The sequence below is a fragment of the Ornithorhynchus anatinus genome, chromosome 2 (genome assembly GCF_004115215.2).
Source record: "Ornithorhynchus anatinus isolate Pmale09 chromosome 2, mOrnAna1.pri.v4, whole genome shotgun sequence".
Classification (NCBI taxonomy): Eukaryota; Metazoa; Chordata; class Mammalia; order Monotremata; family Ornithorhynchidae; genus Ornithorhynchus; species Ornithorhynchus anatinus.
This window is the reverse complement of record NC_041729.1, coordinates 19,166,255-19,179,533: the sequence shown is the minus strand read 5'-3', so window position 1 is coordinate 19,179,533 and position 13,279 is coordinate 19,166,255. Positions and strand designations below refer to the sequence as shown.

Here is a 13,279-nt window from a genome sequence, read left to right as displayed (position 1 = left end):
TGGGATGGCACTGGTTGTGGTAAGGGTTCTATCCAGAGCCAGTTGGAAGTTTTGACAGGGGCTTTGAGAGAGGCAACTACAGCAACACAGCCCAGGGGAGACTGGAATAAAGAGGAGTAAGCAATCTTCCCTTCCTTGTCCTTAAATTGAGAGCCCCCAGGGCCCCAGGGATTGTATCTAATTCTCTCTCCTTGTTCTTTCCCCAACATTTACTACAGTGCTTTGCATACAGTAGGCACTCCATAAATTACATTTGAATGAATAGGGAGTTGATGAGGCACCAGCCGAGGAGAGCTCAATACAGGTGCCTTCTTCCTGTTGGACCATAAAGAGTCCCTGATCCCCACATTCAGGCCCTTCCCTGACCTCTGCCATACTTTCCCAACACCACATCCCCTCTGGCCCTTTGCTTCCGCTCAGAGGGAGTAGCAGGAATGATGCTGATTGGAAAATCCTGATGAATGGCCAGTTTTTAATACCTAATATATTTGCTGAATTACTATAGTATACAATAAGACTAGAAGATATGAGAGAACTAGTGGGAATCTGGTAAGGAAAGAGATGGTAAGGGTACTGAGAAGGGTAAACCAAAGAATAATCAATCAATCAACTGTTTTTATTAAAGCGCTTACTTTATGCAGAGAACTGTATTAAGTGCTTGAGAGAGTACAATATAACAGAGTTGGTAGACACATTTCCTGTCCACAACAAGCTTACAGTCTAGAAGGCCTGATTACTTGTGGGTCATGGCCATTTTTTTTATGGAAGTCAATGTTCACAAACAATAAATTAAAATTTAATTCAATTTTCTATTAGTCTGTTTCTATTTCTCTTGTGGAAATACTACTTCTCAAAGTTCAGCTTATCAAATATCAGCTGCCATAGATTTCTGTAAGTACAATTTTAATTTAGCTCAGAGAATAATAAGTAGGTCTCATCATCCTACTTCTTGCATAAATTAACCTCCTCTGAATGCTTGCATTTTTTATGGGTGTTGAAATTTGAATTACTTTTACACAGCTCATTCAGCGCAAATTCTTCTTTCAAACTCTAATCATTTGGGAGTACTTCTTCCACAGCGTTCTCCTGCACAAATATGAAATGCCAACATTCCTGGGAATTCACACATCAGAAAAGCCAAAACAAAGCCTTCCTGATTGTCAATTTAATTATTTGTTACAAATGCCATGTCAGCAAAAATGCGTGAAATCAAATGTTCTTAACTTGTCCCTGAGAATACCTCTGATATTTACAAATGGAACTTAGATTCTATCTGTGAATTAAGCAGTGAAATTCACTCCAATCCCCCAAACACACAACCTAACTTGGTATTTCGTTGTGGGTGGCGGGGGAGAGGAATATCAATTTTCTTTGTTTTTTTGCCATTGTTCCTGCAAAGCTATCAAGCTACATGTAAGGGTACCAGAGAACACCATTTTGGATATGTCACCCTTATTATAGGAGTGACCAAAGTACAGTTCACCAGTTGCTGTGCTTCTCATGATGAAAAGCTAGGTAACTTTCATTTTGTGGTGTACTCGGGAGCGAAAATAAAACAGCGTGGGCCTGAATAAACGTTGCTGGAGTGGCTGTGTTGGTGTAAAACACCACGGTGGTCTGTGATGTGCTACTGCTCGGTGGTCTGTGATGTGCCACTGCTCCAGGCTTTTTGGTGGTTCCTGACATGGTTTGGTGACATGCCCACCCACATGGGCCTGGGCTGGAGAATAGGAGCAAGAGATGAATTGAAACTAGAGGGAATCTGGTGAGAAATGGAAGAGATGGAAGTCCTGGGAAAAGTAAGTCAAACAAAAAGAATACGAAACCCCCAGTCCCACCCTTGAACCCTGCTCTGGCTATCTCTTTCTTGCAAGAAGCACTTACCACCTTCTTCCATGCCCTCCCATCTTGCAACATCTGCTCTCCTCTGCTCACTGCCAGCCCCCTACTTGATCTGCAGCTCTCAGCCATATTATGTTTTGGGTTTGCAGCTCCTTGCTTCATGAGACTTGCCCACCCTTGGACTAGAAGAGTCAGTAGTTACACTTAAATTGGTTCAAAATTCAGGTAAGATAAGATCTGGTATTCCTGCCTGCCTAAGACAAAATTTCCAGTTTCTTTTTTTAATCAGAAATATTTCCATCTAAGCAAAAAACAATTAAGATCATACACTGATGAACCTACGTGACTACTGAAACTGAGCACTCAGAGAAGACACTGAAATCATCAGCACTGCAATCAGAATCACAGCAGCAGTTTACATCACATTGTCCCGGTAACAAATCACAAACACAGAGATCAGCAACTAGAGAAAACAAACCAGATAAAAGTAGGTATTATAATATTATATTTCAATATATATTTCACTAATACAAACCCCACTGACTTCAGAAGCCACATTTAATTTTTCTAGTGCTCATTTTTGGAAATGGTGAACTGAAAATTAGCAATACGGAATACGTAGGTAATTTATGAATGTTATGAATTAGGTTAAATTTGCCCTTTATTTAACAGATCATGCAAACTGCGCAATAATCATATGCTAAAACTTTCCATTTTCTATTACTTTTATAGGAACAATAAGGTATTAGACTGTAAGCCTGTCAAAGGGCAGGGACTGTCTCTGTTACCGATTTGTACATTCCAAGTGCTTAGTAGAGTGCTCTGCGCATAGTAAGCACTCAATAAATACTATTGAATGAATATATCATTCCATAATACTTTTTAATTGGCCATGATGATAATGAAGTCTCCTCACCTACTGTAAAGAGATGAATGCACCTTAGTCCTGAGACTTCAGGACTGAGAACCAGCACAAAAGAATTGATTATCATGCTAGTACTTCAAATGATACCTCTCGCATTCTCTTATCCCTACCAAGCATGATTCTGCTGGGGTACAGAATGCAACGAGTGAGCAGGCAGGGGTGCAGCAAATTACAAAATTCATATAAAGGGCTTTTCTTTTTTAATTTGAGGTCCCATTTACAACTAAAATGATTGCAGCATAGTGCTAATGCTGGACCATGAAACTGCAGGCTTTGGCCGTGGTAGCTGCCTCAGGCTTCACTGCCCAAGTTAACAAGCTGTAAAGAGTCCTGATGGGCCTATCCATCTTGCAAAACATACTTCGTGTTCCTTCGGTCAGATACCTTCACCACGGATAGCGCAGCCCCAGTAAGTATTTCCCTACTTGCAGAAGTGGGATTAGAACCCAGGAATACAGCTTCCCAGAGCTGTAGACTTTCCAGTGGACCAACAGCAAGATTTATTAAAAGTAATAATAACACTAATAATGTGAATAATTACAGTACTTAAGAAATTAAGCACTTACTATATACCATCATACTAGGTGCTGGAGAAAATACAAGGTAGATCAGCTACAATCCCTGACCCACATGCAGAACTAAAAAATCAAACCAAGGTTTGGGTTTAAGTTCTGTTGCAGTGAATTTAGGGCAATCCTAAATCTGATACTTTACCCAGTTCTAAACCTCACTCAGTCATAGGTGTTATAATCTTTTAAAAAAATCAGTAAAAGTAAAATAGGCACCAATTAAATCATTGAATCTGAGTTGAAATTTTAAAGCACTTTGAAAAAGATCAAGGGCAAAACAAAAGCATCACTTCATTATTCAATACATGTAACTTTTTCTCCCAAAAAATTTAATGTAGTTTTTTCATTTGAAGAAATAGAATGCTTCAATAAATTAACCTACAACTTGAAAGGCTTTGAGTTCCCATCCTAGTTTTCCCTCAAATCTAAAGTCAAGAACAAAGCTTCTTGGTTCTATAATATGGTCTCCAATGGTGGGCTTACTGCCTGCAGACTGTCTGAAAGCTTTTGTAGCACAAACGGTACTGTAAAAATGACTTTTTCATAACCAGACATCTAACCTTTGATGTTATATGAGCATTTTTTTCCAGTTGTGATGCTTAGGGTTCCTAGAATTTAATCTCAAAATAAACACTTTCCCTACACTGTTCTCATCCCTGGTTTTTCCTACCGCTTTGATGGTGTATGTTCTGGTGTACAAAACCAGACTTTTTTTTTTTTTAGTAGAAGGCTTCACCTTGCATCTTATTTAAATGGGAAAATATCTGCTCCTATGTGCTGCATTTAACGCTACTTCAGTTCTTTGGATCATTATCATTAACATTGTTAATATTACTGTTAATATAAACAGTAGGCATACTATAATAGTATAGGTATCCTGTACTAATAATGATGTCATTTTAGTGCTTACTATGTGCTGGCACTGTACTACTAGCCTAAGTATACTGTGTTAGTATACTTTAATAGTATGCTTCATAATATAGGTATAGTATAGATATACCTATATAGTATAAATAATAGTTACTCTGTTATAACCAGTGGTAACTGGTCCTTTCACAGAAACAGGCAAAAACCAAAAACTCAGATGGGGCTGGATGGGGTGTTAGGAGAAGGGGCTGGAAACTCATGCCACTGTCTCAGGATTAGTAACTACCCAGCTCACAGAACAGACAAAACACAAAAACTTAGATGGGACTGGACTGGGTGGCAGGAGAAAGGGCTGAAAACCCATGCTACTGTCTCAGGATTTTCAAGCCTTGGTACTGGCCCTTTCATAGAAATGGGCAAAATCAAAAACTTAGATGGGACTGAATGGGGTGGTAGGAGAAGGGGCTGCAAACTCATGCCACTGTCTCAGGATTTCCATGACTTGGTAACTAGCCTGTTCATAGAAATGGGCAAAAACCAAAAACTTAGATGGGACTGAACAGGGTGGTAGGAGAAGGGACTGGAAACTCATGCCACTGTCTCAGGATTTCCACACCTTGATAACTGGCCCTTTTATGGAAATGGGCAAAAACCAAAAACTTAGATAGGGCTGGAAGGGGGGTAGGAGAAGGGGCTGGAAACTCATGCCACTCTCTGAGGATTTCCAAGCCTTGGTACTGGCCCTTTCATGGAAACGAGCAAAAAACAAAAAACTTGGATGGGACTGGACAGGTTGATAGGTAAGGGGACTGGAAACTCATGCCGCTGTCTCAGGATTTCCAGAGCCTGGGTAACTGGCCCTTTCATAGAAATGGACAAACACCGAAAACGTAGATGGGGCTGGAAACTCATGCCAGTGTCTCAGGATTTCCCGAGGCCTGAGGGCCCGGCAGCCTCTTCGGCCCGACCCCCGGGTACCCACCATCGGTGACCGGGGTGGGCCGAGGCCCAGAGGCCTCCCCCGCGGGAGGCCCGGTGGAGCCGGGGGGCAAAGGCGGCGAGGGGTCCCGGGTGGTGGGGCTCGGGCCGCTGGTGCCGTCCGCGGGGGGGATGAAGCCCTCGGTCCTCGCTCCGTCGTCGTCGCGCCCGTCGCCTCCTCGTCCTTCCTCAGCGCCGGTCCTCCCCGGGGTGCGGGAGGAGGAGCTGGAGGATGAAGGAGGGAAGGTGGAGGAAGGAGGGGAAGATGGGGAGGCCCCGCTCCCGCCTGGAAAGGGCGTGGGCTGCGCCGTCTGGCCCTCGGAAGCGAGGGGGACGCCACGGCCCAGAAGACAGACCGCCGTCAGCAGGAGCCGCGGGACCGCCATGGCGGCCGCCTCATCCCGAGCGGCCCGTTTCCTTAGCAACCCGCGCCTCGGCCGCGGGGCATCATGGGAGGCCCGGGACGGGGGTCGAGGGAGGAAACATGGCTCGAGTTGAGAGGGAGATCTCCCTCCCTCAGTCCTCGTCAGGAGGGGTCGGAGAAGAGAAAAGAGGGGGGGGGGAACACTACGGTCTTCTTAAAAGCTTCTCTGCGAGCCGAGGTTTCGGGAACCAAACTCTCTTCCCCTCTTCAAAGCCCTACTGAGAGCTCACCTCCTCCAGGAGGCCTTCCCAGGCTGAGCCCTCCCTTTCCCTCTGCTCCTCCTCCCCATTCCCCCTTCTCCCGCCCTCCGCTCTTTCCCCTTCCCCTCCCCACAGTACTGTGCATATTAGTATGTTATATATTACATTGTTAATTTATGGGTATATATCCATGATTCTATTTATCTTGATGATATTAACGCCAGACTACTTTTGTTTTGTTCTGTTTTGTTCTGTTGTCTGTCTCCCTCGTTTAGACTGTGAGCCCGTTGTTGGACAGGGATTGTCTCTATCTGTTGCCGAATTGTACATTCCAAGTGCTTAGTACAGTACTCTATAAGCGCTCAATAAATACAATTGAATGAATGAATGAATCTGTTAGTATAGGACTGAACACCCTGCACCATGAACATATGATCTCCTTCTTGCCAAATTCAACAGCTCCTACTCCATCCTAATCCTCCTCCACCTCTCAGCTGCCTTTGACACTGTGGACCTTCTCATCCCCTTCTCATCGATTCGTTACCCATCCTCAGCTTCACTGACTCCATCTTCTCCTGTTTCTCTTATCCCTCTGGCTTTCATTCTCAGTCTCTTTTGTGGGCTCCTCCTCTCCCTCCCATCCCCTAACTGTAGGGTTCCCTCAAGGTTCAGTTCTTGGTCCCTTGCTATTCTCCATCTACACTCATTACGTTGCAGAACTCATTCGCTCCCACAACTTCAACTGCCATCTCTTTAGGGATAACACCCAAATCTATATCTCCTCCCCTGTTCTCTCCCCCTCCCTCCAGGCTCACATCTCCTCCTGCCTTCAGGACATCTCTACTTGGATATCCTCCCTCCACCTCAAGCTCAACATGTCCAAGACAGAGCTCCTTATCTTCCCTCCCAAACCTGTCCTCTCCCGAATTTTCCAGTCACTGTAGATGGCACAACCATCCTTCCTGTCTCACAAGCCCAAAACCTTGGTGTCATCCTTGACTCACTCTCTCATTCAACCCACATATCTAAACCATCACTAAATCCTCTCGGTCTCACCTTCACAGCATCGCCAAGATCCACCCTTTTCTCTCCATCCAAACCGCAATCATGTTAGTACAATCACTCATCCTATCCTGACTGGATTATTGCATCAGCCTCCTTTCTGACCTCTCAACCTGCCTCTCCCCATTTCAGTCCATTCCTCACTCCGTTGCCCAGATTATCTTTCTACAGAAACGTTCAGGGCATGTCATGTTACCGCCCCCCACCACCCTGAATCTTCAGTGGTTCCCTCTTGACCTCCATATCAAACAAAAACTCACTATTGGCTTCAAAGCTCTTCATCATCTTGCCCCCTCCCTTCTCTCCTTCTACATCTCAACCCATACATTCTGCTTCTCTGGTGCTACCCTTTTCACTGTGCCTCGATCTCGCCAGTCTCACCGATGACCCATGGCTCATGTCATTCATTCATTCATTCAATAGTATTTATTGAGCGCTTACTATGTGCAGAGTACTGTACTAAGCGCTTGGAATGTACAAATCGGCAACAGATAGAGATAGTCCCTGCCCTTTGACGGGCTTACAGTCTAATCGGGGGACACAGGCAGACAAGAACAATGGCAATAAATAGAGTCAAGGGGAAGAACATATAAAAACAATGGCAAATAAATAGAATCGGGGTGATGTACATCTCATTAAACAAAATAAATAGGGTGATGAAGATATATATAGTTTAGCGGACGAGTACAGTGCTGAGGGGATGGGACGGGAGGTGGGGAGGAGGAGAGGGAAAGGGGGGAGAAGAGGGTTTAGCTGTGGAGAGGTGAAGGGGGGGTAGAGGGAGCAGAGGGAAAAAGGTGGGAGCTCAGTCTGGGATGGCCTCTTGGAAGAGGTGAGCTTTAAGTAGGGATTTGAAGAGGGGAAGAGAATTAGATTGTCGGAGGTGAGGAGGGAGGGCATTCCAGGACCACAGGAGGACGTGGCCCAGGGGTCGACGGCAGGATGGGCGAGGCCGAGGGACGGTGAGGAGGTGGGCGGCAGAGGAGCGGAGCGTGCGGGGTGGGCAGTAGAAAGAGAGAAGAGAGGAGAGGTAGGAAGGGGCCAGGTGATGGAGAGCCTTGAAGCCTAGAGTGATGAGTTTTTGTTTTGAGCGGAGGTTGATAGTAAACCACTGGAGGTTTTAAGAAGGGGAGTGACATGCCCAGAACGTTTCTGCAGGAAGATGAGCCGGGCAGCAGAGTGAAGAATAGACTGGAGCGGGGCGAGAGAGGAGGAAGGGAGATCAGAGAGAAGGCTGACACAGTAGTCTAGCCGGGATATTACGAGAGCCTGTAACAGTAAGGTAGCCATTTGGGTGGAGAGGAAAGGGCGGATCTTGGCGATATTATGTCCTACCTCTGGGCTGGAATGCCCTTCCTCCATAAATACACCAAACACTTTTTCCTGCTTCAAAGCTTTACTAAAGGCACACCTCTTCCAAAAGGCCTTCTTAGACTAAGCCCAACTTTTCCTCAGCTCCCCCTCCCTTCCGCATCATCATGACTCACTCCCTTAGCTCTGCCCCCTTCCCCTGTCCCACAGGACTTAGATATATATGTCCATATCTATAATTCTATTTATTTATATTGATGCCTGTTTACTTGTATTGATGTCTGTCTCCCCCCTCTAGATTGTAAACCCATTGTAGGCAGGGATTGTCTCTCTTTATTGCTGTATTGTACTTTCCAAGTGCTTAGTACAGTGCTCTGTACACAGTAAGTGCTCAATAAACTCAATTGAATGAATAAATGAATTAGCCATGACCACCAAAGCTGTAGTCCCAATTGCTTGAAGTTTACGGATGGCTCATGGCCACCAAGGAAACTACAGGCCTGGGATTTGCCGAGAGGCATGGGCCCACTCCCCAGTCTACTTCTCTGGCCGATTTTCTTGGCCCTCCCACCAGCTGGAATGCACAAACATCTCAACCCTTTTTTTTTTAAGTGTCTCAGGATACACATTTGTGCTCATTCCCCTCTACGTACACACACACACACACACACACAGCACACACATTTCTTGAAAAACTGTAAAGCAGGAGATAAGATAACTCTGAAACTTGGGGACTATACTGCCTGAATCTGGACATCTGGATCACTTCAGAATGAAAGGTCCCAGCAGATATACCCTCAGTTCTACTGTAATGTGTTTTTAATATGCACTTTGTCTACAGCACAATTAGGGAATGTTTGCTAATGGTGTGCCCTATTACTGAAGAAACTGCACATATGTACAGGAATGTGACATCAAAATGAGTACTTCCACACTAGTTTTCCTTAACATGAGGTTTAACAAGAACACAACCTTTGCATTATAGGAGAACTGGGTAGCCAAAACGACTCTTTCCACTCTGCAGGATTAATCTAGATAGATCACAGAAAAAGTGTTCCCACATAACTCCATCCGACAATAAGAATTTACTAGAGCTTGGTCAAAAAGCCTCCTTCCCCTATAGGTCACTAGAACCATGATGGAAACAGTTGACATGTTTCACTGAGTCTAAAATTATAGTTTCTTGCCCCCAGGAGACACCCCTCCCACCTACCCCAGCTAGTTATTTTTAGTGGCTCAAACTCTGTCTCTTTAATAAGTGGAAATGTGTGTGTACAAAACATCAGTGTATGCTTTCAGTAATTTTGTTTTATGAGAGCTATAGCACAGTATTAACTTGAGGGAACTGAACTTGCAAATTCAAAAATGTATCAAAAAAAATCAAAGTACCTCATACTCTTTGGTAGTCAATCATTTTTTTATAATCACCATGATTCACAAGATTATGCCATCCTGGTATTTTCGATAAAGTTTTAGAAAGTTCAGCTTCTCCCAGAAAGCACCTATGAAATGCTGTCACTATAGCTACTGAAAAGGTAAAGATTCACATTTAGAGAGGAAGTTCCCAGGAAATTTTCTTAACTCTTCTTCAAGCTTTACGAATGGTTTATGGTATATTATCAAAATGACAGTGCAGCACCTTCCAGTGGCCCCGACGAGAAAGTACAGTTCATATAGAAAACTCAAGAAATGCTCCACAGACTTCTCATTTCGTTATCTCCAAAAGCGTGAGTAACCCCAAACTCTTACCCTTTTTCTCTTTTGTTTCCTAATGTCTCAAATTTCCTTGGCCTCTTTGAGTCACCTCTGGCTCCTATTCTTTATTTCTTCTTCCTCCTTAGCCCTAAATCCCTCTGTCACCTATGTAAATTATGGCAAATATCCAGGAGCTCTTACTACACCAACCGTAGAGAATCACTGGTGTAGGAGTATAGAAGTGAGTCAACAAGTTATTGGATAGAATGCTCATATGATCAGAAACATTTAGAAAAGTTTGTTTACAAAATTTGAACGAAGCTCTCATTCATTTAAAAAAAAAGATTAACAGAGCAAAAAGTACTTGATGAAGCACTACGGCTCCATGGTAAATATTTTAGAGCCAGAAAGGATGCCTGTATGTGTTATTTGAAGAAATGGTATCTGAGTAGGAAAAATGATATTTTAATTTCTGATGAAGAGTATTTAATTTCATGAAAATAAGGGTTTAGTTCAGGAACCTGATGAGGAAATGTGACACATTTTGTTTGATTTAAGTTAAACTCAAATGCAAAGGCATGAATTTTTGAATTTTTTAATTGATTAAAAAACAGACAGAGAATCAAGCAGGTTGCCATAGTTTTCTATTATGATATGTTTGTATTACTCAAAGAGTGCTGTTCTCAAAGATGGATGAGATCTTTGCCATTACAATTTTTTTTTGGATGTTTTCTTCTATACCCACAGATGTTGTGGGGCTAATTATATAATATTCACAAAATGTAATTTTTTAAAGGTATTTCTTCAAAAAATAGTACTATGTACCTACTGGAGTAGATACAAGATAACCATTCATTCAATCATATTTATTGAGTGCTTACTGTGTGCAGAGCACTGTACTAAGCACTTGGGAGAATACAATACAATAATAGACACATTTGGATGCAGTCCCTGACCCACATAAGGCTCAGAGTCTTAATCCCCAATTACAGATGAAGTAACTAAGACACAGAGAAATTAAGTGAATTGCTCAAGGTCACTCAGCAGACAACTGATGGAGCCAGGATTAGAACTTCTGACCCCCAGGCCCATACTCTTTTCTCTAAGCCATGCTACTTATAGTTGCATTTGAGTCTTCAGTAATTTTTCAAATGCAGTTTACATAATAATATTAATGATGATAATGATGGCATTTAAGTGCTTACTATGTGCCAAGCATTGTTCTAAGCACTGGGGTAGATACAAGGTGATCAGGTTGTCTCGTATGGGGCTCACAGGCTCAATCCCCATTTTACAGATGAGGTAAATGAGACACAGAGAGGCTAAGTGACTTGCCTAAGGTCACACAGCAGACAAGTGGTGGAAGTGGTATTAGAACCCATGACATAGAGTTACTATGGAGAATATTCTGACCCAGAAACAGGTTTAAATTGAAATAGTAAGGAATAACTTTGTGATAGAGTTGTTAAGCAAAAGATCGAGTTACAAAAAACTCAATCTCCATTTTATGTTTTTTAGGAAAAGTATCGAAATCCATTTTATGGATGGTTTATGTGAAATCCGTCTGGAGTCAGAAGCTAGAATAGGCAATGCCTTCTACTATATATTTTTTAAGGTTATGTTAGCATTTAACCTTCATTGTGAGCTTTGTTGTTTTTTTTTTTGTTAAAGTCGGCAGTTCTAGAATTTGCAGCAATTCCATCTTTCCTCTGTAGAGGGTAGGCTATGGCCATCAAACTGAAATTGCATGAAACCACTTCTCTGCAGTGAGCTTTAACTTTATTTCACAGAAACTTAGAGATGAAGGGAGTAGGCGACAGAAGGTCTGTAGTTTGGTTTCCATTTTTTTAGACTAGTGGAAGGAAATCGGATACAGTCTTTTGTGGTTCCATGAAATGATCATTCCAACATGTGTTCTGCCCAAGTCAATTTTACAGGGTACTTGTGTTTGAGGTGGGTTATCATTTCCACTTTCCATCTTAGAATTCCTGATATTTGTTAACCAGAGGCAACTACACACAGAAACAGAGGGTTGGTCAAATACCGGGACAATTCAGGTTTTCAAAAAGTTATATAGGTAATGATTGTATAACCTTTATCTTTTTTTTAATTAATCAATCAATCATTGGTATTTACTGAGCGCTTACTACATGTGTGGAAAGATAGAAGCTAATCTGTTTCGACATAGTCCAGGCCCCTCATGGGACTCACTATCTTAATCCACATTTTACAGATGCGATAACCAGAGCACAGAGAAGTGAAGTGACTTGCCCAAGGTCACACAGCAGACATGTAGCAGAGCCAGGATTACCAGGTCCTGTGACTCTCAAGCCCATGTTCTTTCCATTAGACTAAGCTGCTCCTGTAGGCAGTGCTTTATTTCTGGGAGTGGGTGTGGAGTGGTGGAGGGGAATTCTCTTTTACATTAATATTAGTACCTTCTCCATCTGATGCCACTTAAATATGTCACTGCTCGGCTGGTCAGTGGTATTCAAAGAGAGCAGGACATGCTTATGCATTGAAATGAAATAATTAACTTCTTGATGAGGAGGTGAGTATGAGAAGAGGAGGAAGAGACGGTGGGAGGGCAGCATATGTTGCCTTTTGTGATCACGATCCTCTCCTCTCAGCAGTGAATCCATCATTACCTAACTGTACAGCAGTTTATTTTTGCGGCCCATTTATTAAAAAGTGCAGTACTGTGCCAGTCTACCATTCTAGCACATTCCCCTCCCCCGAACAATAAAAGCACAGGCTTAATGTGAATGTCCACTTTCTATTTCTAGCTGAAGCACTTCAACCTAGAACATAGAACTTCTTCCTTATTGAAAAATTTAAATGGAATAATAACAATTATGGTATTTGTTAAGTGCTTACGATGTGCCAGGCACTGTTCTAAGCGCTGGGTAAGATACAAGATAATTAAATTGGACACAGTTCCTGCCCCACATGGGGCTCACAAACTTAATCCCCATTTTACAGATGAGGGAATGGAGGCACAGAGAAGTTAAGTGACTTGCCCAAAGTGGAGGCTGGATTAGAACCCATGACCGTCTAACTCCCACGCCCATGCTCTATCCACTAGATCATGCTGCTTCTGATTTCTGATTTTTGTAATAAGAAACAAGTTTTCTTTCTCTTTATTTCAGATTCTTCTAAAAGAGAAGACTATACTCTGTGATATGTCACACTAGACCATGCTGCTTCTGATTTCTGATTTTTGTAATAAGAATAAAGTTTTCTTTCTCTTTATTTCAGAATCTTCTAAAAGAGAAGACTATACTCTGTGATATGTCACAATCACCTCCTGATTCTCTGTTCTTTTTTCCTGTGTGGGCCCAGACAGATTGAGTCCTGGCATAGGATTGAAGTCAGAAAAGGAGGTTTTGTTCCCATTTTTGCGTCA

At 42.8% G+C, this 13,279-nt stretch overlaps 1 protein-coding gene across 5 annotated transcripts in view; it reads right to left on the bottom strand.

Moving 5' to 3' along the window:
- TCTN1 (tectonic family member 1) overlaps positions 1-5,591 on the bottom strand; it is a 31,101-nt gene extending 25,510 nt beyond the window's left edge. For 4 of the 5 annotated variants that reach the window (XR_001604172.3, XM_029058803.2, XM_029058804.2 and 1 more), the window contains exons 1-2: positions 5,186-5,591; positions 2,185-2,305 (exon numbers count right to left, since the gene is read on the bottom strand). Coding sequence is in view for 3 of the 5 variants with exons in the window: in XM_029058803.2 (XP_028914636.1) it covers positions 2,185-2,305; positions 5,186-5,567 (503 nt within the window). In the remaining 2 variants the exon portion in view is untranslated. The remainder of the gene's footprint in view (positions 1-2,184; positions 2,306-5,185) is intronic. The other variant, XM_016225492.3, reaches the window with a different exon arrangement.
- Between the last annotated feature and the right edge of the window lie 7,688 nt (positions 5,592-13,279).